Genomic DNA, 25,193 nt, shown 5'->3' on the forward strand with positions numbered 1-25,193 from the left:
TCTCTTGCCCACGCTGCTCTCCGTTCCCCAACCTCACCTCACTTTCTCTGCCCTCCTCCGTCTTCCAAGCATGTGCACCCTGCGGAGGTCAGGCTGCTGATCTTGGAGAACATCCTTCTGAACCCAGCGTACGACGTCTACCTGATGGTGGGGACCTCCATTCGCTATAAGGTGCAGAAAATCAGACAAGGAAAGATTACAGGTGGGTCGCTGACTCTGCGGGGGAATCACGGCAGAGGCTCCCCTTTTTATTATTGTGGTAAAATACACATGGCATAAAATTTCCCATTTTGATGCTTTTCAAGCGTTTAGTGGCATGGAGTACACACGTGTTGTCGTGCAACCATCACGACCATCCGGCTCTGGAACTTTTTTCAACTTCCCAAGTTGAGACTCTGTTTTCATTCAACACCAACTCCCCATCCCTCCCGCCTCCCTCAGTCCCTGGCACCCACCGTCCTCCTTTCTGTCTCTGTGGATCTGACTTCTCTAGAGACCTCAAGGAAGTGGAATCCTACCATATTTGTCCCTTTGTGACCGGCTTATTTCACTTAGCCATGATGTCCTCAAGGCTCGTCCCTGTTGTAGCCAGTGTCCGAATTTCCTTCCTTTTTTAAGGCTAAAGAGTAGTCCACTGCATGGGTATTCACGTCTGTTGAATGTTTATCTCCATTCACCTGCTGATGGGCACTTACTGCTTCCTTGCCTTGTTAACTGTTAATAAAGCTGCTATGAGCACAGGAGTGCAAACATCTTTGCAAGATGCTGCTTTCAGTCCTCTTGGGTGTGTGTCCGTCCCTTTGTTTTCAGAACGTCAGAAGCTGTGAACCTCACATGGGAGTGAGTCTTGCCCTCGGCCTGCCACTGAGTGCCGGGCAGCCTTGGCAGGCCACTGTACCCCCTTGGGGCTCAGTTTCTCCATCAGAGCCCTTGAGGCCTTTCTGTCTGTGCTGTGAGGGCAAAACTACTTAACGGATGCGCATTTGTTCTGGAAGTTCTAGACGGCCTTGGACCTGGGATGCATTTTATGTGATGAGCATTCTTCATGCAGCACCAGTCCTCCTAAGAATTATTACTGTTATTATCCTTTTTTAAAAACATTTACCCATGTTTCATGGTCAGAGCACAGGATGTTAGGATCTTGGGCACAGGAGTGTCATCTGTCCATCCGAGGGCTTTGATGAGTGTCTGGGCAGGTGCCTCCCTTAGGTTAGAGGGTCACTCTGTGATGCGGGGTGCATAGATGCTTCAGTATCCAAGAAATTTGGGTTTTTGTGGCATAGATGGGGTCCTCAAAGAGACTGCCTCACCTCAGAGCAGTGGATCCGGTCAGAAGCCACTGTGTGGCTCTCTGCCCTCAGACCACAGAAGCTGAGAAACCAACCCCTTCTGCATAGGACACAGGGTGGGGGCTGAGGGCTGAGCCCCAACCAGGGAGGGCAGTGAGCATGGTTAAGGGTGGATGATTTTTAAAAAAAATTTTTTTTATGTTTATTTAATTTTGAGAGAGAGAGGGACAGAGACAGAGCATGAGCAGGAGAGGGCAGAGAGAGAAGGAGGCACAGAATCCGAAGCAGGCTCCAGGCTCTGAGCTGTCAGCACAGGGCCCGACGTGGGGGCTCAAACCCACAGACCGTGAGATCATGACCTGAGCCGAAATCGGACATTTAACCGACTGAGCCACCCAGGCACTCCAATATTTACTCATTTTTTGAGAGAGAGACAGAGTGTGAGCAGGGGAGGGAAGAGACAGAGGGAGACACAGAATCCGAAGCAGGCTCCAGGCTCCGAGCTGTCAGCACAGAGCCCGACGTGGGGCTCGAACCCACGGACCGCGAGATCATGACCTGAGCCGAAGTCGGACACTTAGCTGACTGAGCCACCCCGGCGCCCCAAGGGTGGGTGATTTAATTAAGACGACTGAAGAGCTCACCCTGAATGAGTTCAGGGGCCATAGTTCAGGGGAACAGCACATCCCAAGTACCCAGGAAGCTTGTGGGTTTAGTGACTGCTATAGACATCAAAGAATTGGAACACACAAGAGATACCCCAGGACCAGAAACAGTCATGTTGCCTCCCTTTCATCAGTGAGGTAATGAGATGGAAAATTCGTCCAAAGATAAACACACCTGTGTGATTGATGGTTGTGGTTGGCACAGCTCTGGAGAGGATTCCAGACAGATGCCTTGAGAACTGAGCCAGCCAAGGCCTGCCGTGAACAAGTCATATAAACGGAAACTCTGTCCATTCATTTTAGATGGATTTGTTTTTTTTTTTTTTAATTGAGATATAATTCACATCACTGTCATGCGAAACAAGTTGACTAGACAGGAAAGCCAGGACTGATGGTGTTACAGGGGACATGAATTTCAGCCACTGTCTGTCTTGCATGACATCCTGCTTTGGCTCGGAGAATTATAGGTTAGAGGACAGTCACGTGGATTTATTAGCATGTAGATAATTGTAACCCCAAGTTTATTCTTTCTGGGCTTTTTTTTTTTTTTGCGGTTTTCCTTCCTTAAAAATATAATTATTTTTTCTTCCATGTTGCCCTATGTCCCGCCTCTCTTTATTTAGTTCTTGCTGTCTTGCAAGCCCATTTATTGAGCACCTACCGTGTGCCGCAGCCTGCTGGGTGCTGTGTATGTGGCCCAGGTCCCTGCCCTCCTGGAGCGCACAGCCCAGCAGTCAATCCAATGATTACCCTGCAAACATGTTACAAGTGGGGGCCGGTGAGGGAGGAGAGGGGCTCTTGGAGCTCATGACAGGAGCCTCGGTGTTGCCTGCAGACCAGTGGGGGCCGCAGGCCTCTCCCCTCGGTTCTCCACCCTGTTGGTGTTTGTGTTGCTTGCAGACCTGGCTGGCACAGTAACCACACCATCAGACAGAAGAAACCCTAGAAAGGACAATGCTGACTGAGGGCAGTGGAATAGTGGAAATGACTGAGCTAAAATGCACTGAAGCTGGGAAAACCAACCGCATAGACGGGTGTCTGTGTCCCAGGTGGCGAAGGACTTGGAACCCAGCACACCCTTGAGCTGTGCTTCCCAGCACTGAGTCACACGGGCTACGTGAGCAGATGCTGGAGTTGGAGGCAGGGGAGTGAGCCCCACCACGGTCCTGGGCTCAGGCCCACTTCCCCAGGAGCTCCGTGAGCCTACACGGGGTGGGTGGATTAGGAGCATGTCTGGAGCATTAGACGGGGTCCGGAGGGGTCCCAGAGCCTGTCTCCTAGAAGCATGTGGGCCTCTTAGCTTACAGAGGGGCAGCCTTTGGGGATGGCCCTTTCCCCTCTGCAGACGGTAGACAGGCTGGTCTCGTGTCCCAAGAGCAACCTTCCTATGTTTCCAGACAGATAGTGACCCTTAGTATTCAGTGCCTCTTAGAAGCAGCTGGTTCTGCGTTTGTAAGAGGTGTTTAAGGAGTCAGACAAGCCCCTTATTTTCGTTGTCTTAGGCTTTTGTAAATACGTCGTTGTGCAAGATTTTGTGAGAATCAGTATATTCCCTTCCCAAAATGGCCTATTCGTTTGGAGAACTTTAAATAAGGGAGGGAGCTAGTGCTTCATAAAACAACATGAAGTAATACTGCTCTATTGAGCAGCGGCATTATTTTGTCATGGCATGGATCCTTGACGTGCTGCTGCTATTTTCTGAACATACGGTCTGCAAGCATCACAGCCCAGCTTGGCTGGGCTTCCCCCAGTTAGACACAAGAAATGGGCTGTGTGTTTGCTAAGGGATTCTCAGTTCTAGTGTGCACTGGAATCCCCTGGAGAGCCTGTTCAAACTCTGAGCACTGGGCCCCCAGAGTTTGATCCAGAAGCTCTGGGGTGGGGCCAGTCATTTGTAGTTGGCAGGTGACGCAGATGGTCCAGGGACCACGCTTTGAGAGTCTCTGCTTGAGAACAAGTTCTTGGGGGCTTACTGGAACACACAGAAGATACCCTAAGACAGGAAATAGACCAGTTGCCTCCCTTTTAGAGTTCCCATTGGAATCCTTGGGGATTCTGAAGGATGCTCGAGCTGCAATTCCTCCTGGTCCTTGTCCTGGACGCCTCCCGTGGCAAGGCCCTGAGCCGGGACCCAGAGATGAGCAACAAGCAGGGATGCTGTCAGCGGCTCTCCGCTTTCTCTTTTCTCTCTCTTGCCGGAGGGCGGGGACGTGGCAGCACCTACAGGCTCCACAAGTGGGTTGCTGGGTAGGAAATTTGATGGACTAGGAAGAAGTCATATGAAAGTGCTTGTGGTCTCTGGTTTGAATCCCAGCTCTGCCGCTGCCTGCTGTGGGACCTCCGGCGGGCTTCTTGTCCTGACTTTTGCAGCACCACCATCTTGAGGGTGTGGGCATCAGTAGTGGCTGTTTCAAGGGTTGTTGTGGGATAAAATGGGGTAATGTGCACATCAAACACCAGGCGCAGTCCTGCCACATCTCAATTTCGTGGTCAGTGGCAGCCATTTGTATCAAAAGTGCTCGTGGCCACTACCGTAGTGTGGAAAATGGATGCAGGGGTGGTGGGTTTTGTGGAACCCCTTATGTCCTTGGGGAAATTGTTTTTCATCCTGGTCCAGAATGAGCGAGTTCTCTTCTACAACATGACACAGAGAGGGGAAGCATTGATGGATGGGCAGGATGGCCACAGAGAGAATTCTAGACTGAGCTCCCAAAACCCGGTGGGAAACCACGGATTGGTGCCTTTTTGGAAACTCCCAGAGGATGCACAGATCCAGTGAGCCTCATGCTGGACCCTTAGTGCAGTAATAGAGTTCATTTAACTCCTGTATTCTGTAAGCAGTCTGCAATTGGAGTCGGAAGCTGTGCTTCATTAAAAAAAAAAAAAAAAAGGCAGTTTACAGCAGTCACTGAAAAACTGTCTCTGAAAAATTGTCTCTGAAAATTCATGAAGAGTGTCAGCTTTCTCCACAGGCATTGAGCGTAATGTTAAAATTAAAAGGGTTGATAAGATATAACACTGTATGTTAACTATACTGGAATTAAAAAAAAGTATTGAGAAAGCTAAGCAAAAGAAAGAAATAGGAAGGAAGGAAAGAAGGAGGGAGGGAAGGAAGAAAGGGAGGGAGAGGGAAGGGAGGGAACGGAGGGAGGGAAGGAAGGGGGGGCAGAGAGGGAAGGAGGGAGGGCAAGAAGGAAGGAAAGAAGAAAGGAAGGAAGAAACAAGGAAAGTCCGTCCGTTAAGCAGCAGCCCTGGGAGACGCTTCCAGGGATTTGGGGCGGGACTGCCACATTGGCTACTAACGTTTCCTGTCTTTGCTCTTGTCTCCCCTTTTTGACTCCGGGTGGTCAGAGCTCTCAATGCCTTCCGAGCAGTATGAGCTGCAGCTTCAGAACAGCATCCCGAGCCCCGAGGGAGACCCGAGCCGGCCCGTGGCTGTCTTGGACCAGGACACGTCGATGGTCACTGCAGTGCAGCTGGGACAGAGCAACCTGGTTCTCAGCCACAGGAGTACCCTTTTCCCTGGCCAGTCTGCAAGTGCATATGTGTGCCCCACGCGGGATATCTGCTGTTGGGAAGCCCTTTTTCTCCCTGAAAGCTTGGCTAGGCTAAAAATAACCCTGTTTTCCCTCAAGGTCTGACAATCAGAAGGAACCGAAATAGCAACACGGCCGTGTAGAATTGCTCACCTCGGTGGGTGACTCACCGGAGAGGCTCCCCGGATGGGAGGTGGTGGCAGGAGCTGAGCCGTGCTCCTCGCCTCCGGAACCATCTTGGGCGTGGGCAGCCTCATTCGAGGGGCCTGGCCGCGGCTGTTTCCACACTGGCACATGGGTTGTCCCTGTCCTAGACCTGCTCCCGTGGTCTCCAGTGTCTCTTGCAGAGATCCACCTTTGCTCATATAGGAAGTGTGCTGGGCCCTTGGGTTCTGGAAAATGGCCTTATTCTATTTGGCCTCAGGCGAGCAAGCTTTCATCCCCTCTCCTTTGCCTGTGATGTCTAGATGGTAATCAAATCATCCAAGCCAGCTGAATCCTGCCAGCCAGTCTGTTTTCCTTCCTATGTTTTGTTCCTTAATTAAGAATTCAGGTATCCGCATGCAGGGTGCTTCTAGATTACCCAACAGCACCATCTACGTGGTTGAACCTGGATACCTGGGTGAGTTGGGTCATCGTGGGTCCCCCTGGATGTTGTTTATTTATAGGAGTTAAAAAATACAAGTAAAGGGAACGGCTCCCTAGAAAGTGCTTCAGTCTGGCCAGCTCTGCCAGTCCTTGTCCGGCTGCTCCCTAGTCCTTCCCCCACTGATGCACAGACAAGCAGAGGGTAGGCCAAGGTCAGGGTAGGTGACTGGCTCAACAGAGACAGAAATATTTCGGTCGAGTCAGTAGGGCTTTGTCCCTTCTTGGGTTTTATTCCAAGGCTCTGTCCAGACCCGACTGTGGCTGTGGCCATTTGGAGGTCGGGGGCCCCAGTGGGCAGCGCAGTTACAAAGGAGCCCCTAAAGCAGTGTGGCACTTGGTAAAAGTCTCAGTGGGGAGGAAGGGGAGGTGTTTGGGGGAGGAAGGGAGGAATCTGCAGTTATGCCTTGGAGGACCTATAGGGGCAGAGCCGGGGCCCAGGGGCTGCCGTAACTGACCGCAGCTTGGCAGATGTCCGCAACACGTGTCACCCCTGGTCACAGTGACGGTGCTTCCTTTGTGTTTCCTCGGAGTTGACTCCTTGTTGAGCGTACTGAACTGGTTCAGGCCAGGCAGCACTTGACTGACACGCGGCAACCCCTTGGGTCCTCTTGTTAGCCGCCACGTGAGCTTGCTGCTTGGTGCGGACCCCAGCTGACCGTGCAGTGACACCTGGCAGGGGAGCCCTGTGTGTCTCAGGGACTTCATTTATTCAGAAAGATTTTCTTGGTACCTTCCCTCTGTCTGGCCTCTGCTGGGCATCGGGGCTCTGGAGGGAGGAAGCTTAGGTCCTCGCGCAGGAGAGACCAGTGTGAACAGATGGTGACAAGACAGGGGTCCAGAGCCAGTAGATGTGAGTGCAGAGGAAAGGCCTCTGGGAGATGATGTTCGAGGCAGGTGTTTCAGAGTGGCTCCTTCCGAGGCAGGTCAGCCTGGCCGAAGTAACAGCTCGGGCGCAGGTGTGGTGAGAAAACGCGTGGCGTCTTGGGGGTCAGCCAGCAGCTGGTGTGGCCCCATGTGGGAACACGGCCGGAGGCCTGGGAGGGAGGGCTGCTCACCCGGGTAGAATGCTCAGTGCCAGGCCTCAGAGGAAAACCCCGTGGATTCAGAGCATTACTTACTGGGGATTCAGTGGGTAGAAGTCCTGCGGATTAACAGCATAGACTCACAGTGGATTCAGAGGTAGACTCACTTTGGATTTGGATCATAGACTCACTGCGGGCTCAGAGTGTAGACCTCCTGTGGATTCAGTGTAGACTCACTGCGGATTCACAGTGTAGACCTCCTGTGGATTCAGTGTAGACTCACTGCAGATTCACAGTGTAGACCTCCTGTGGATTCAGTGTAGACTCACTGTGGATTCACAGTGTAGACCTTCTGTGGATTCAGTGTAGACTCATGGATTCACAGTGTAGACCTCCTGTGGATTCAGATGTAGACTCATGGATTCACAGTGTAGACCTACTGTGGATTCAGTGTAGACTCGCTGCGAGTTCAGAGTGTAGACCTACTGTGGATTCAGATGTAAACTCCCTGTGGATTCACAGTGTAGACCTCCTGTGGATTCAGTGTAGACTCACTGCAGGTTCAGAGTGTAGACCTACTGTGGATTTAGTGTAGACCATCCGTGGACCATCCGATCAAGTGTGAGTGAGCCCTTGAGCAGCCAGTGAGGGATGTGCTCAGGTTGGTCCTGGGCATCTGAGAGATCACCTCAGGTTCTGAGGGCTCAGGTTGGTGGTGGGCGTCAGATCTCACCATGATCAGCAGCTGTTCTTTCTCCTCGGAGGAGAGCAGGTTGTGAACGGCTGCGGGGCCCTGGGGCTGATGGTGCCTGGTACCATCCTCTTCCTCAGCTGCACGCCCCTGTGGTCCGGGTGGTCAGGCTTTGTTGCTTGCCTGTTTTGTAGGGTTCGCCATCCAGCCTGGTGACAGGTGGGTGCTGGAGACTGGCCGCCTGTATGAAATTACCATTGAAGTGCTTGACAAGTCCAGCAACAAGGTCTACCTGTCTGACGTGAGTGCCTGCCTCGGGGCCCGGCGGGGTGTGGGATGCGTCTCCCAGAGCAGCGCCCAAAGCAGCAGGGCCTCCACGCGGGCAAGCTGAGTCTGGTGATTCCTGGTGGTGCTGCCGGGTCCATGGGAGACAGCACTGTGGGATCCCGGGGGCTTCTCAGGACGTTGTGAGCCTGGGAGTCTGCACCCCTGGCCCTCTCCCTGTAGGGCTGGAGCGGGGAGAGGAAGCCACAGGCAGCACAGTCCAAGGAGGCGGTGACGGGAAGCAAGCGTTGTCTGCCTTCCTGCTCCCTTGTCATTAGCCTGAGACTTACCTCACTCTGCTGAGGATGCATCTTTTCCTGCAGGGCCAGGAATACCTATAACTCTGTCTGGAAGTCCCAGGTGACCAAGGCCAACATCCGTTAGCTTTCTGGCTCTAGAAAGGAACGGCAGACATAGGTGGGGGGAGAGGAGTCTTGGCACGTTTTGTTCCTTCAGGAGAGGTTTCCAGGATCCTCATTTGGACCATCTGGGACCTTCCTGGCGGCTTCTGAGGTTTGAGAAGGAGGCAAGGTTCCCCCTTAGGCAGCTTTGCAGGTTATTGCTTTCTTTGTGTTACTGAACAAGGACCCTGACGATCCCCCTTTTTTGGGGGTGAGGGGGGGTCAGGCTCTCGTGGATAGTCATGACCTTTTTTGTGGTTTGGTGTTTAGTGGTTTCTTTGCTGGGACCTCAGGGTCTGAGAAAGCTGACATGGGCTTGAGCACCACCGGGTGATCGCAGCAGGAGCGCTGGGTCCCCGGGCCCTGCGGGGAGGGTGGCCTGGGAGGGCTCAAAGGCCAGAGTGGTCAGAGCTCAGTTCTGGGGCCTCGCCCAGCTCGTCTGCTGGTTTTGAGGCCCCTGGGCCTCAGGCGGCCCCATGGCCTGACCTTGCTCCTTTCCTGCATTCTGACTTCCGGACTCGTCCCAGAAGCGCCTCTCTCACCCATCCTGCCCCCCTTCCAGAATCTCCGCATCGACACCGTGTTACCTCCTGAGTTCTTTGAGGTGCTCGCTTCTTCCCAGAATGGCTCGTACCATCACGTCAGGGCGACAAAGAAGGGCCAGACGGCTATCGAGGCAGCCCTCACCTCCGTGGTGGACCAGGCAAGTTGGCACCTCCCTCCGTGTTCACCCCCCGTGCCCTCCCAGGCCGGACATGAGCCCTGGAAGGCCGGGGACCCCCGGCTCAGCCTGGTGTGCTGCTCTCATGGGTACCGTGAGGGTCGCCTCTGTCTGGGCTCTCGAGGGCTGTCTGGTGGTGGGGCTTGGGGCTTTCCCTGTCCCCCGTCCCCATACTGGGTGCCCCTCTTCCCCTGCCCTTTGCCAGCCCCTGTGAAGGTGAGTCTGCCCTTCTGGGATTGGGGCAGAAACCCTGTTGGGGAAACCACGCTGGGCCCGTGTGTCTAGCTGTGCTGCAGCCAGGAGCCAGGAGCATCCCTTTGGCCATTTTGGCTGCTTGGGTCGTTCCAGGTCCTTTCATTTAAAAGGCCGGTCAGTTTTAGGTGTGAGCAGGTTTTTACTGATTGGGAAATTGGCATGGGTGACGGGTGATCTCTTCCTACCCTGCACAAACCTGCCCCGGACCTGGAGGAGGCAGCTAGAGGCAGCAGAGAGAACAGCCTGGGGGTTAGACAACGATTCCTACCAGTCTTACTTCAGCTCTGGGGGTTTTGGGCAAGTTGCTTTCATGCCCCATGCCTCAGTTTTCCTGCCTGTAAAGTGGGATAACCACATCGTCCCACCTGGGGTGCCGTGAAGATGAAGTCAGGCAGCATTTACTTGAGTGGCTGTTACAGAGCCGTGGAAAGCTGTCTCCATGGAGACAGAGGAGGCTGGAGGGTATCCGGCATCATCCTTCCTGCTCCCCGACAATCACAAAATCTCCTTGTGACCTGATCTCTGGGGAGGGGTGGGGGTCTGCTTGGGTGCAAAAACTTCTGATGACCTGATTGTCATGGTGACATGCAGCTCCCTTACCCCCTTGTAGGATGGAGGGGTCCACACGTTGCGGGTACCTGTGTGGAACCAGCAGGAGGTAGAAATTCACGTCCCCATCACCCTCTATCCGAGCATCTTGACGTTTCCGTGGCAACCAAAGACGGGCGCCTATCAGTACACAATAAAGGTAACTGTGACACCCCACATCTGGGTTCGCTCCTTTGGGGGTTTCCACGGGATTAGGGCTTTTTGTCTATTCTGTGTGTTTTACTGTTACCTTCTAGTGGTCGGAGAGAATTTAAAATCGGGGACTTTTTATGCTTTTTCTACTTTCTGGGGTGTCCGTCACAGCATCATATTTTGGCAATCAGAAAAAACAAAAACCCAGATCAACAGACAAGGAAGCACAATAAAGAAAGCCTCGAGGGCACATTCAACTTCAGCATTTGTTTTTGTTAAAAAATAAAATAATACTGATAAAAAAAAAGGTTGTTTTCCAAAAGCAGTGTAAATATCCTAGGAGAAGAATTTGAAATTCAAGGCGAGAACATCTCTGTCACCTATCAAGTGTTCTCGGTCTTTGATATGCACGCGCCCACCTGGCCTCAGTCAGCGGGCACTGACCGACTCCCATGGGGGCTCGAGCCCTGGTGGCCAGCACTGTCCCTGCTGTCTCCCTGGCCGTGACGACTGTCACCGGCACCTGCTGCCTGTTCACTCAGGTGTGTCCCTGTCCAGGGCTTGGGGTGCTGGCCTCCGATGTGGGGAGCCACTGGACTGCCTGTACTTCAAGGGAGATGGCTAGCAGCGGGGGGGCTGTGTGCCGGGAGGGAGCCTGTGCCTGGTCGGGGAAGCAGCTTCCTGGACCTTGCCGTGTGGCCCAGGGTCCTCCCACTTGGGTCTGGGGGTGCCGCCAGGTCTGGGGCCAGTGTCACGGGCGTGTGCGTGTGTGTGTGTCGGCCACAAGGCCCCCACAGTATGAGGACCGGAAATGAGACCCGGTAGAGAGAGCGAGGTGGGGAGGCGGCCTCCAGCCGGGGGTCGGCTGGTGCTGCAGGTGGTGAGAGGCTGCTGACCGTGAGAGTCAGAGAGTGAGCGTGAGTGTGCGGCAGGAAGAGACGGACGGAGGGAGAGAGAGAGCACGCGGGCAGGCAGGCGGGCTGATGCACTGGTTTTCCTCCCCAGGCCCACGGCGGGAGTGGGAACTTCAGCTGGTCTTCGTCAAGCCACATGGTGGCCATGGTCACCGTCAAGGGCGTCATGACCACAGGCAGTAACACTGGACTCAGTGTGATCCAGGCACATGACGTGCAGAACCCGCTCCACTTTGGGGAGATGAAGGTGAGACCTCGGGGGCCCCCGGACAGCTTGGGGGCGGGGTTGGGCGTGGGGAGAGGCACAGGACGGAGGTCTCCAGCCCCCCTCCTCACATCCAGCCTTCAGGCTTATTCAGAAGCACTTCGGCCCTCAGTCTTGGACTGGGTTTTGGTGGCCGGCAGGGGGATGGGGGTCAGGCCCCAGCCCCGCCCTTGAGGAGCTCAGGTCACAGCAGGGGGATGGGTGTGACGTCCCCTGCCAGGCAGGGGATGAGACCAGAAGGGGCAGGGTCAGCATAGTGAGAGTTTCTGGAAGGAAGACCAGGGAACACAGAAGACATGAGGTAACCAAGGGGTCATTCTAGAAAAGTCCTCAGACCTGAAAGGAATGAAATCTCCAAGTCAGAAGTGCTGCTGAGCGTTGGCAAATTCATGGTCAAAGGGAGGCCCCAGACTCCGTGAGACCTGGCTCTGACTCATTTCCTTCTCTGTACTGGAGCCCTGCACCTGGCTGTTGACCCCAGGTGGTGCAGGACCAACTCACGTGGCGAAGGCCGTGGGTGGTGGGTATGAGTCACTGCCATCCACCTTGGCCTTCTGACTTCCTGACCCTGACCCCGACCTCCACCTACCTCTATGAGTTCACTTAGGCAGAAGTCAAATCTCCTTACACAGCGTGTCCAGTCTCAACCTGCTCGTATATTATTTGGGACGTGGATGGACAGGTTGTCCTGGTCTTTATATCTGGATCCACATAGACACACACACACACACACACACACACACACACACTCCTAAGGATCGATCTCATTCTCACGTAAAAAGGGTCGTAACCGAGACCCTTTAGCTACAGCATGATTGTCACATTATGGATGAACTGTGACCACTGTCCTCCTCCCCCTGAGTTTCCTTAATCTCAGTACACGTGCCACCTTTCATCCAGTTGCTCAGCAGCCTGGGGACGGTTCCTCGAGAGACTGTGTAATGGCCCCAGAGGCCAGGCTGCCCGGCTCAGACCCACCGTCCAGGTTTTCTCAAGTAGAGATGGCTAATAAAATCTTAACAAAGAGCCCGAGAGCACTGAATGAATTAGCAGTGTTTTTAGAACAGAACCTGGAGTGTGACAAGTTTTGTTCTATAGAACTGTCATCTGTGGGTGATGATGCCTCTCTCACCCTGTATTGTGGCCTTCTTTATATTCCTCCAGCAAGCTGAGCTGGTACGTGGCTCAGGACCTTTGCACTGACTGTCTCTGCTTCCCAGAATGTTTTCCCCCTACACTTCTGTCTGGCTGCGTCTGACATGGCTCTCAGGTCTGAGCTCCTGGGTCACCTTATCAGAGCGACCTTCCCTGACAGCTCTGTCCCCCAATTCAGTGCACACACCTGTCCTCCCAGCTCAGTCTTCCCACTGACGTGTCCTCAGTGCCCAGTGCACGGCAGCTCTTAGGAAACACTAGCACAGACCCTTCCTCTCCCGCGGAGCCCGATGACCTCAGTCCACGCCGCTGTCCCGCAGGTGTACGTGATCGAGCCCAGCAGCATGGAGTTCGCGCCGTGCCAGGTGGAGGCACGCGTGGGCCAGACCTTGGAGCTGCCGCTGAGGATCAACGGCCTCATTCCTGGTGGGGCCGACGAGGTGGTCACCCTAAGCGACTGCTCCCATTTCGACTTGGCGATCGAGGTGGAGAACCAGGGCGTGTTCCAGCCACTCCCAGGTGAGCCAGCACTGATGAGTGGGCACCAGACAGAATGCCTAAGTTCTCAACAGGGGCTGCCCCTGATTGCCCACTGGAGGGCTTGAGACAGCGGTGGGGGGGGGGGGGGCTTCATAGCCTGAGGAATGACATGTGTCCCCTTGTCCACCATCAGCAGTGGTCTGGTCCGGCTCCTGCCCATCGTGTGACCCACCCTGTCATTGGGCTTTGGGAGCCCTCAGTTGCCACATCTCTAAAATGGGTGTCATCTTAAATAGAATCGCATGTCCTCGTGCCCTTTGCAGTGCCTGGATTTGCAGTAGGTACTCGGGATACCTGTCGGTAGGGACTTTGGCTGGTGACAGAATCCTGACACCTTGGTGGCATGAAGCATGTCCACCCCTCAATGCACATTGACCTTTCCTCTTTGGCTTGCCCCGCGGGGCTTCGGTGGTGATGTCGGTGGTAATGGTGGCGGTGGCAGTCAGTTTAAAGAACGTCAACCCCACCAGGTGCAGAGTAAGCACTCAGCGTGTGTGTGTGACGCATCAGACTTCGTGGGAGGGCGGGCTGTGGTTGGCCCACGTGTCAGATGAAGAGACAGGGAGCTGCTCTTCACTAGCTAGCTGCTCAAGGTCACACAAGGGCACAGGTGAGGGTGGGATACAGACCTGGGTGTGTCTGACACTGACCGTGGAGCCATCATCCCCTGAGAGGTGGAGACGGGGCAGCGAGGGGATTCCTGTGGATGAAGAAAGCCAAGGACTGACAATCCAGTGAGGGAGGAAGGTTCGGGGAGGGGTTGGAAGTAACAGGTGGGCAGGGCCTCGGTGGTCAGCCGCCCGGGATAAAGACCTCCGTGTGAGGGAGAGAGAGGCCCGCTGAGGCAGGAGAGGAGCTGCCCCCCCTGTGCTGCCCCCGACGTGTGTCCGGGAGGGGAGCCTGCAGGCCGCGGCCCAGGCACCGGCTTGGCACCCAGGAGGTCCTGGGAATGGGGGACAAGTTTGGGATTCACAGCTATGGGTCTGAGCGTCACTTCTTCCTCACATTGGCTGTGTGATGGTGGACAAGTTGCCCAGCCATAGGGATACCCGCTCCTCACTAGCTGTGAGGGTTACGAACGAATGTCCCTCAGCCCAGCGCAAGAAGCGTGTTTCAAGGAGATTGGTTCTGAAGGTGGCAGCCGAGACCAAAACCCGTGGCGTCAAAATTTCCCTCAGAAAGCTCCTGGAATGTCCCTTGGTGTAGAGTACGTGTGGCTTGGTGAAGCCTCGCGTATAGGGTCCAGGCTATATGAGAAATACATACCTTCTAACCTGGAGCCTAGCCTAGCCACAGAGATGCAGGCGTCCAGAGGACCTGTGGGGCCGGTGACCAGGTGGGGCCAGCGGGTTGAGTGACATCTGTCTGGGGCCCAGGAGGCTCATGGAACAGGTGCTTGGGGGCAGATGTATCCCCACGCTAGGCTTCCTTCTCTGTCTGTCTGTCTCAGCTGAGATTGCCTGGTTGAGAGGACACGTGATGGGTCCCTCAGTGGCTGCAGCCCCAGGCCCCAAGACCCCTCTCGGTGAGTTTGGGGCTCCACTTTCTTCCTGCTGGAGTTGGCAGCTGGGGTCCCATTTCCTCCTTGTCCTCATCGCTGAAGCCCCCTTGGAAGCTGTTTGGCCGTGGGCACCACTGCAAGCCTTTGATGGAGCCCCAGGGCTCCGGGCTTGGCGGGGTGCTGCGACACCTGGGCTCCTGCTCCGCCCTGGCCCTTGCTCTGCTCCCAGCCTCGGCTGGTTTTCAGCAGCCTGTTCGCTGAGCACCTAGTAAGTGCTGTGCTCTGGGGGTTCCTGGTGAACACGAGACGCGTGGTGTCTCCTTCATGGCCCACCAACAACCAAGACAGGTGGTTCCACAGGCATTTACCGTGCCTGGGACGGAGTGGGCCAGCGGGCGAGCACAGGGACCGTGAGTTCTGTCCCACCCCTGGGCGTGCACTTGGCAGGAAAACCTGAACATATTCCTTGGCAGAAACGTGCAGAAGTTGGGTGCCTAAGCCAGTTTGGGGATGTCTGGGAAGGCTGCTTAAATGAAGTGAGAGCTGAACCTGAAGGATGAGAGGGGGAAAATTGGGAGAAGAGTGTTCTGAGAAGCAGGAAGAGTAGGTCAGGAGCCAGAGACCGCAGAGGGAGTGACACGTTCCAAGTTCGGCCCCAGGTCAGGGCAGAGGTCGGGAGAGCCTGGCACTCGGGGAGTGCTGAGTCTCTACACCAGGCAGGCTGGGGCAGGGGGCAGAGGGCATCACGCTCAGGCCGCCCTGCCCCCACTCCCCAGCACCCACTTCCCAGCTCTGCAGAGGACCCGGCGTCCTATCTCATATTCAGGGCCGAGTCCAGGAGAGCATTCGCCCAGCCTCTCTGAACCCGACCGGAAGCCAGCAGGGTCCACCCTCAGACCTAGCATTGCCCTATTCGCTGTGTGTGATTGTGGACACAGGCCCACTGGGCAGAGCTGCAGTTTTCCGGGGCTCGTGGGCTCTGCCCGTGGACTCTATAGCCCACCCTTCCTGGCGGTGCGGGGACTTCTGCCCTGGCCACAGTGGTGGCCATTGACACAACAGCGTGCTCTGTTCCATGATCGCCCCAACCTAGAAACATCGCCAGTGCTCCTCAGCTGGTGAATGGATGAGCAGACTGACTGTGGGACACCCTCGCAGCACAGTATTCTGCAATAAAAAGGAACCGGCTTACTGATCATGGGACAGCATAGATGAATTTCAAAAACATGATGCGTGACAGCCGCCAGACCCAAATAATGCGCTTCATTGACGTGCAGTGGGGGGCACACCTATCTCCATGGAGAGAGATGGAAAGTACAGCAGTGGCTGCCGGGGACTGGAGAGGGTAGGGCGCCACTGGCCATGGGTGCAGGTTTCGTTTTGGGAGATGAGATGTTCTAGAATTAGTGGTGGTAGTTGCCCAACTCTGTGAACGTGTTAAAAAACCACTGAATTGTGTGTGCACTCGAAATGGGTGATTCTGGGGGGCCTGGGTGGCTCAGTCGGTTAAGCGTCAGACTTCGGCCTGGGTCATGATCTCGTGGTTCATCAGTTCGAGCCCCGCACCGGGCTCTGTGCTGACAGCTCGGAGGCTGGAGCCTGCTGCGGATTCTGTGTCTCCCTCTCTCTCTCTGCCCCACTCCTGCTCACTCTCTCTCTCTCTCTCTCTCTCTCTCTCTCAAAAATAAACAAACATTAAAAAAAAGCTAAAAAAAATAAATGGGTGATTCTGTGACATGTGAGTTATAGTTCAATAAAATTATTATTTAATAAAACCCCCAAACCCTTAAACCATGATGCTTGCTTCCAGGGAAAGGGGTGAGCGGGGATTGCCTGAGAAGGAGCAGGAGGGAACCGTGGGGATAGGTCGTGTCCCGCATCGTGGTAGAGGTTAGGGCTTCACAGGTAGACGCGTCTGTCAGAACTCATGGCATGGTCCACTTAAGATCTGTACTGTTTCACTATGTGTAAATTTGACCTTCGGGAAAGAGAACCATGAAGAAAAACCGGACTGTGGATAATTATATGTATGCTAAAGCATTTGGAATGAAGTGTACTGATGCCTGCAACTTACTTTTAAATGCATAAAAAAAGTAAGATCAGTGGGTAGATGGGTAGGGGGATGGATGGATATGCGGTAGCAGAAAGATAGCAAAATATTCATTGTAGAATTTAGGGGATGGGTATGTGGGGTTTCACAGAATTTTTTTCTAAATGTTTGGAAACAAAACAATAAAATACCGTTACACTCCCACTAGAATGCCTTTTTTAAAAATTGTGGAAAACGCCAAGTATTGGCAGGGATGCTGTGCAGCAACTAGGAACAGTATAGTTTGATGTAACCATTTTAGGGAACATATCTGGCAACGATGATGATATACAAACATACCCATGCTCCTGGGGAATAAGGACTAGGGGTGAAGATACCGGACTCTTAGGGATACGCCCAGCAGAAATGCCGAAATGCGTCCACCCCAGAAAACACGCATACGTGTTCACAGCAGCACCCTGCTTCAAAGCCCCACTCTGCAAACAACCCAGATGTTTGCAGTAGCATGGGGAAATCGGTCGCTATGTATTCATACAGTGAAGTCATATTTACAAATGCGGATAAAAGATGTACATTATGCAAAGTGTAAGGAGAGCTCTCACCACCAGTTGTTGAGCTTAAGAGGATAGACGCACAGGAGTTTATGCTCGGTGACTCCCTTCATGTAAAATATAGAAGCCAGCAAAATTAAGCTGTTAGAAGTCAGGTGACAGTGGTTTTCCTCTGGGGAGAGCTAGTGACCAGAAAGATCTATGGGATCTATGGGATCTATGAGATTCAGGGATACAGGTCATAGTGTTTCTCTAGATACAGGGTGTGTTCAGTTGGTGGGGGAAAAAAATATCATTATGAATGGTATGCTTATGATAAGTGTATTTTGGTATGGGAATTATACTTCAGATTTTTTTAAATTTTTTTTAATGTTTATTTATTATTTTTGAGACAGAGAGACAGAGTGCGAGTGGGGGAGGGACAGAGAGAGAGGGAGACACAGAATCCGAAGCAGGCTCCAGGCCCTGAGCTGTCAGCACAGAGCCCGATGCGGAGCTCGAACCCACGAACCGTGAGATCATGACCTGAGCCGAAGTCGGACGCTTAACTGACTGAGCCACCCAGGCGCCCCAGTTCAGATTTTTCAGTTAAAAAAGTTAGATTGTGTATCAAGCCCAGGATGAAGGAGGGGCTGTCAGCCTGTCATGTTTTTCTTGGCAAAGGCAAGTTCACAGGGATCGTTTGGTTCTCTTCTTACAGGGAGGCTGCAGCCAGGGTCTGAGCACTGCAGCGGGGTCAAGGTGAGAGCGGAGGCCCAGGGCTACACCACGCTCCTTGTGAGCTACAAACATGGCCACATCCACCTGAGTGCCCGGATCACCATCGCTGCCTACCTGCCCCTCAAGGTGAGCCCACCTCTTCCCCTTGATGTGAATAATTCAGTTGCTCTGGCAAATTTGTATTAAAACCCGATTGGTGGGGCCCCTGGGTGGCTCAGTCGGTTGAGTGTCTGACTCTGGCTCAGGTCACGATCTCACTGTTCGTGAGTTTGAGTCCCGCGTCGGGCTCTGTGCTGACAGCTCGGAGCCTGGAGCCTGCTTCCGATTCTGTCTCTCTCTGCCCCTCCCCTGCTCACACTCTGTTTCTCTCTCTCTGAAATATACAATGGAACATAAAAAAAATTTTTTTTTTTAAACCTTGATTGGTCAGAATAGCTTTTGGAATAGCTCCCGCTCCCTATCGTCATCAAACTGAAATCAGGAAGTGTGTAGAAAGAGCAGGGCCTCCCTGATGGCAGAAGGTGATCGTTGACATCTGTGGGGATGAAATGCTGTCTGCAGAGGATTCTGGTGCCTGCCTGACATCAGGTACCCAGCTGGTGTGTGAGTCCCCCTTCATCTCTCTGTGGCGAGAGGCCTTCAGAGCTCAGAACTCACTGCCTCGGCTTTGACACTGACTGCTGAGTTTGAATCCAGGTCTGACACCAACTCGGTGGCATTGACTAGTTTAATTTTCTGGGCCTCTGTTTCCCTGCCTGTAAAATGGGGCTAATACAGCACCTAAATCATAGGGTTATGGTGTGGATTAGCGGGGCTAGTGAATGAGAGGGGCTTAGAACAGTGCCTGGGAGGTAGTGAGTGCTCAGTAAGGGTTAGTTTAAAATACAGATGAAAGAGAACCAGACCTTCCTCCAAGGGTAGATGGGAAGGCTTCACGCAGGCCCCACCGCAGGAAGTGGACCGAATGCAAAGCCTGCCTCTCACACAGGAGGCCCAGAGAGGGTGAGTCAGCTCCTCCTTCAGGGGGCAAAAGGGTTGTCCCGGGGGGCCTCCTGGGCTGGGACAGTCAGGGCTTACATTTCCCTGACCCCCAGCTCCAGCCTGCAGGACAGTTCTGGTCCCCTTGGTTTTCGGCAACATGTTTTCTTCCCCCATGTTTCTCTCACCCATTAGAAGCAGGGTCCGTGAGATTAGAGCCTTTCACCTCTGAAACCCTAGCCTGGAGCATGGTGTTTGATACAGAGCAGATAACCACCAACAGGTTTTTTTTTTTTCCTTTTTTTTTTTTCAATTGAGGTATAATTGACATATAACATTATATTAGTTTCAGGTGTATGACATAATGATTCAATATTTGTGTATATTGTGAAATGATCGCCGCAGTAAGTCTGGTTAATATCCAGCACCGAAGGTACACATCTTTTTCTTGTGGTGACAACTTTTGAGATCTACTCTTAGCAACTTTCAAATATACAATACGGTATTATTAACTGCAGGCTTCATGCTGTGCATTACATCCCCGTGAGTTATTTATTTTATAACTGGAAGTTTCTACCTTTTGACTCCCTTCACCCATTTCCTGCCCCACACCCCTCCGCAGCAACCACCAATCTATTCTCTGTATCTGTGACTTCTTTCTTTTTTTTTTTTTAGATTACACATATCAGTGAGATCATACGGTGCTTGTCTTATTCTGTCTGACTTAATTCGCTTAGCATAATGCCCTCAAGGTCCATCCATGGTGTTGCAAATAGGAGATTTCCTTCTTTTTTAGGGTTAAATAATATTCCTCTGTGTGTGTGTGTGTGTGTGTGTGTGTGTGTGTGTGTGTGTATCATCTTTATTCATGCATCAATGGACACTTAAGTTATTTCCGTATCTTGGTAAATAATGCTATAATGAACACAGGAGTGCAAATATCTTTTTGAGTTAGTGTTTTCCTTTCCTGTGGTTAAATACCCAGAAGTGGGTATTATTTGAGAAGGGTTGTTTTGTTTAGAATGAATGAGTGGGCAAATGTGTCCAGGCTTACCAGCCAGGACTGGAGCCAGGTCTCCTGACCGCCCCCCCCCCCCCCGCCACCAAAATTTATATGAATACCTACTACACCAGTCCCGGCTCTACACCTTAGGGATACAACAGAGCAAAAAACACACAGAAATCCCTGCCCTCACGAACTGACATTCTAGCAGAGACAGAGGTGGAGACAGTAATAAGCCAATGCATACCATGGAAAAAGGAAGGAAGGAGAGGGTGATAGGGAGGGTAGAAGAAGGGAGGGTGGCAATGTAAAATTAGGAAGTCGGGATCCCCTCACTGATCAGGAAGCACTGAGGGCTCAGAGAACAGGTTTCAAGAGGATCGACCTCCCTGAGATGGCGTCAGTCACTCTTGAGGAGCCCCTGCCGGAGCCTTCCATGAGGTGCGGTTTCCCTAGGACCCTGAGGAGAGATTCTTCAGGGCTCTTCCTGGGTGCTTGCTTTATGACCAGACATCCCGATTATCTGGGGTGTGTGGCTGAAGCATCAGAGGGCACCGACTGAGCTCACTGTCCTGAGGTGGGATTAAGGGTGAAGATAATGTAGACGTGTCCCCAGTCAAGGCTTCCTGACTAGACAAGCTGTAGGAGAAAGATATGACTTTCTTTTTTTTTATCTTTCTTCTGTCTTGATAACAGTTAAGATCAGGTTTATTTACATGTAACAAAACCTAAAACAGTGTCTTAGCCAAAAGAGAGTTTATTTCTCTTTCACGTGAGAGGTCTTGCCTGGGGCTAGTGTGACAGTTCCATAGTATCAGGGACCTAGGTTTCTTCTGTCTTTCCTCATTCTAGTATATGGCTTTCATCCCCAAGTTTGTCTCACAGTCTAAAATAGCTGCTGGAGCTCCAGCTATCACATCTGTATCCCACATAGCTAAAAGAGGAAAGAGCTTTCCTTTCAGCTAAGTTAGCTTCTTGTAGTAGCCTTGTCAGGAGTTTAAAAGAACAGTTTCTACCTGCATCTCACTGGCCAGAACTAAATCCATTGGCCATACCTAGCTTCAACAGAGACTGGGAAATATTTTAGCTAGATACTTTTCTACCCTAACAAAATGAGGGTTCTTTTCTTTAAGGAAGAGGGGAGCATAGAAACTAGGAAAGCAACTATCAGTGACTGTTTGCTTGTCCATCCGTCAATTTACCCTGCAGATTGTCCCTGGGCACTTTGTTGGTACAGTCCAGGCTGGGGAGACAGAGATCCCAGGTGAAGTCCCATACTGTGCCCTGGGTGGCCACTGGTCTGTGGGGGAGGCACATGAGCATGACAGAGATAAGGAGGAGTCCCGAGGGGGACAGGTCACCAGTGAACACAGAAGGAGAAGCCGGGCATGGAGGCAGGAAGCTTGGCTGCTGAGGGCACTGGAAATAGTATATCTCGGGTGAGGTAAGAGGCTGGGAAGTCTCCCTGGGTCAGATCAAGGAGGGTTTTGAATGCTGGGCTAGGGGCTAGATATTTATTCTGTTCTCACCCAGCAGTGGGCAGCTGGTGAAGGTCAGGGGAGGACAAAATCAGGTCCACACATAAGATGGGCACCGCTCAGCTCTGGCCCCCACCCCCGGCTTACATGTACCTTCCTCCGTCTGTTTGGACTATGGAGGCCTTGTGCTTGCTGGCTACCTTATTCCCTCCGCGGTCCACACCCCAGGTACTCTTCAGCTTTTGTCTGCTGCAGGGATCTGGAGACCCTTGACCCCCGTGCAGGTTACTCTCTGGGAGCCCCCAGTGCCCGGGTGTGAGGACCCCCCCTGGCTCCCCGTTCCCACGATGGAGCCGTTCAGTACGCCTGAACACGATGACCCTGGAGCTGCTGGGATAGCCGGGGGAAGTGGGGCCTTCACTTCCAACCACCCCGCCCCTCTCCTGCTGTCTTTTGGTCCTAGATCAAGCGTGAGTATCCTGAGAAGGGGTGCGTGCGTTCCATCTGCTAGAAATGTAAACCGTCCGCGCTAAGGGCCTCTGGATGTTTAGTCTCACCCTCTTGTTCTGCAAATCAGGAGACCGAGGCCCGGAGTAGACGTCTGGTCTGACGTGCACAGGCCCTCTCCTCTCTGGCTTTGCCCCTTCAAGTATCTGTGCTCTGACATCCACTGAGGAGCCCTTATGATTTATGAGCGTCCTTCGTTAGCAGTGGTGATTATTAACCTTTCTCCCTGGCACAGAATTCTCTGGCCCGTTTATGCCTGAATGCGAGGAGAATTACACGCGAAGGTGGTAATTCATAGTTTGGCAGCTGTTAATTATAGGACGTGTGGTGCCTTTACACAGTCTTTCCCTTTGGGCTGGTGGTGGGAAAAAAAAATCCTTTAGCAGGGTTTACAGTGACCTGCTTTGCCCACAGTGAAGTTTTGCTGGTTGTAGCATCGACACACGGGGAAGAACAGGGGATCTGCAGTCGGAACAGACTGGATACACTTGGACACGTTGCTTCACTTTGCTGGGATTCATGTTTTCCATACTTGATAATAGCACGGGCCATTTTTTTTTTTTTTAATGTTCACTTATGTTTGAACATTATGCGAGTGGGAGAGGGGCAGAGACCGCACAGAGGATCCGAAGCAGGCTCTGAGCTGTCAGTGCAGAGCCTGATGCAGGGCTCAAACTCATGAACCGAGAGAGCACAACCTGAGCTGACGTCTGACACTCAAATGACTGAGCCACCCAGGTGCCCTAGCTCAGGTCATTTCTTGAGCCCGTGTTGCTGGACATGTATTTGGGGCTTTCATTCACATTCCCTTGAATCTCTTTTTTAAACAATTTATTTACTTATTTTGAGACAGAGAGGGAAAGACAGAATCCCAAGCAGGCTCTGCACTGTCAGCCCAGAGCACGATGTGGGTCTCCAGCTCACACACCATGAGACCATGACCTGAGCCAAAGTCAAGATCAGAGGCTTAACCGACTGAGCCACCCAGGCACCCCCTGCCCCCAACTCCTTGAATCTCTGTGGTACAGAATGCAGAGACTGAGCCTCCTAGAGGTTAACCTGCTTGCGGTCACACAGCTAGCCAGTAACAACTTCATTCTAGTTGTGGCGACAGAAACAAATGACTACATACAAAGTGATGGCAGGTAGTAATAAGGGCAGTTGAGCGGGAAAGGAGGTAGCAGGTGACAAGAGGTTCTGCCTTACGGGATCAGAGAAGGCCTCTTGGAGGAGGTGATGTTTGAGCAAAGAGGCCTGAGTGGAGTGGGAAAAGTCAAAGGCCCTGGTCATGCTTGGCCATTCACATGCAGAAAAAGGGCTATCTTGATGGTTTCAAAATCTGGGCATGCAACAAGGCAGAGTCTGCGGGTGGGGGCCCCCCGGGGTTTTTGAAATTGCCTGCGTCTACACACGTGCATATGTGTGCAGGGGGGGATTCCTGGAGGGTTGATAACCAATAGCAAATTCAGAAAAATACTGGAAAAAAAAAAGTTAAAAGGACAGAATTCTCATTGACAAGTGATTCCCTTTCTTTGCTAAGGGTTTAATGTAAGTCCCTGTAGGCCTCAGCAGATCGTCACCCTGTGCCCCTTGAGGGCGTGTGCATCTTAAAGCTGTCACTCCGGTGACTCCCCTCCGTAGCGAGGTGGCAACTGGCTGGGGCACTGCTCTGGGTCCAGGACTACGGGTGACAGCCAGGTGGTTGGCTGAGTCTGTGAGGACGTCAGGTTCTTGGCAGTTGAGGAATTACACAGCCGCCGTGGGGGTGAGGGCATGGAGGGAGTTAGGTGAAGGGTCAGGGGGCCCTGAGGGGTGGGTCCGTCACCCCAGTCCTGGCAGGTGACTACAGAAATAGACTAACACCCTACAGTGAGTGGAGTTCACACATGCGGGGCCAAAATGGAAGGGGCTGGCTCTGTCTGAGCGCTGGGATGCTTTGGTTCAGCCCAGGCTTTATGACATCCCAGCAATACATTCTGGTCTCTACCCGAAGAGGGGTGGGAGACTGGATGTTCTGCCTCAAGCAGCACCAACACTCAGGGCTCCGAGGATTCTTGGAGAGGAGAGCTTGGGAGAGCCAGACGTGGACATAGCTGTCAAGTACTCTACGTTCTAGGCATTAAACTAAGGACTCCCTCGATCTGTGTTAGCGGTAGCCTCCATACTCCCAGCATGCTGGCCATTCTGAACCAGAAGCGGCCCCTGCCCAGTGGACTCTGGGCTAATGCAGACACGGCACCTGTGTGCATCTGTGCCGTGCCCACAGCAGACATAGCTGATGGATCCTGGCGCCCTTTACTGCCTGGTGCTGATTCCACCTTAGGAACCGGCTCCGTGGACCCCCACCCTCGCCAGCTGTTGAAAGGCAGTCAGAGGAACAGGTGTTTGTAACTCTTGTTCTAAAAGACGTTGGGAATCATGAGAGGTTAAGGTATCATTTAGGCCAAGAGTAGGGGACAGGCACACACTTAGTCACTGCAGCTTTGTAATGACCCATCTGTCAGACACATTGGTCTGTTTCCAGGTGTCAGTTTTAGGGTTTGGTTTTTGTTTTTACTATTATGTATATGTAAGTTATATAGTTCCAGAGTTAAAGCTATATCAGAAAGATACTTAGGGGTGCCTGGTGGCCCAGTTAAGCATCCAATTCTTGGTTTCAGCTTGGGTCGTGGTCTCATGGTTCCTGAATTTGAGCCCTGCGTCAAGCTCTGAGCTGACAGTGCAGAGGCTGCTTCAGATTCTCTCTCCCCCTCTCTCTCTGCCCTTCTCTCAAAATAAGTAAATAAAACTTAAAAAAAAAAAGAGATACTTAGAAATCTCACCTCCGTTCCTTTTTGGGGGAGTCAAGAGTCACATGTAGACTTTTGACGTGCTGGGTGGGTCAGCACCCCTAACCCCTGCGTAGTTCAAAGGTCAAGTCTCTATACAAATATCAAATTGTTATGCTGTACATCTGAAACCAATGCTATGTTATATGTCAATTATATCTCAATAAAAAGTTAAGTAAAAAAGTGAGTAACTGAATAAATTCTTTAAAAAGAGTGCACATTTCCCTGCATACTCACCAGCACAGTGTGTGCTCAAACTTTTAGATTCTTGCTAATCATGTGGCTACGAAATAGTATCACGGGGTCACCTAGGTGGCTCAGTTGGTTGAGCATCTGACTTTGGCTCAGGTCATGATCTCATGGTTCATGGGTTCAAGCCCCACATCGGGCTCTGTGCTGACAGCTCAGAG

The 25,193-nt window shown here is 52.6% G+C and overlaps 1 protein-coding gene across 3 annotated transcripts in view; it reads left to right on the plus strand.

Moving 5' to 3' along the window:
* Positions 1 to 25,193, plus strand: part of NUP210 (nucleoporin 210) — a 107,402-nt gene that overhangs the window by 30,287 nt on the left and 51,922 nt on the right. For all 3 annotated transcript variants that reach the window (XM_043588240.1, XM_043588238.1, XM_043588239.1), the window contains exons 6-14: positions 70 to 202; positions 5,306 to 5,464; positions 6,044 to 6,112; positions 8,046 to 8,152; positions 9,139 to 9,279; positions 10,163 to 10,300; positions 11,299 to 11,454; positions 12,948 to 13,146; positions 17,970 to 18,115. In XM_043588240.1, coding sequence (XP_043444175.1) covers positions 70 to 202; positions 5,306 to 5,464; positions 6,044 to 6,112; positions 8,046 to 8,152; positions 9,139 to 9,279; positions 10,163 to 10,300; positions 11,299 to 11,454; positions 12,948 to 13,146; positions 17,970 to 18,115 — 1,248 coding nt within the window. The remainder of the gene's footprint in view (positions 1 to 69; positions 203 to 5,305; positions 5,465 to 6,043; positions 6,113 to 8,045; positions 8,153 to 9,138; positions 9,280 to 10,162; positions 10,301 to 11,298; positions 11,455 to 12,947; positions 13,147 to 17,969; positions 18,116 to 25,193) is intronic.

The sequence above is a fragment of the Prionailurus bengalensis genome, chromosome A2, assembly GCF_016509475.1.
Source record: "Prionailurus bengalensis isolate Pbe53 chromosome A2, Fcat_Pben_1.1_paternal_pri, whole genome shotgun sequence".
Lineage (NCBI taxonomy): Eukaryota > Metazoa > Chordata > Mammalia > Carnivora > Felidae > Prionailurus > Prionailurus bengalensis.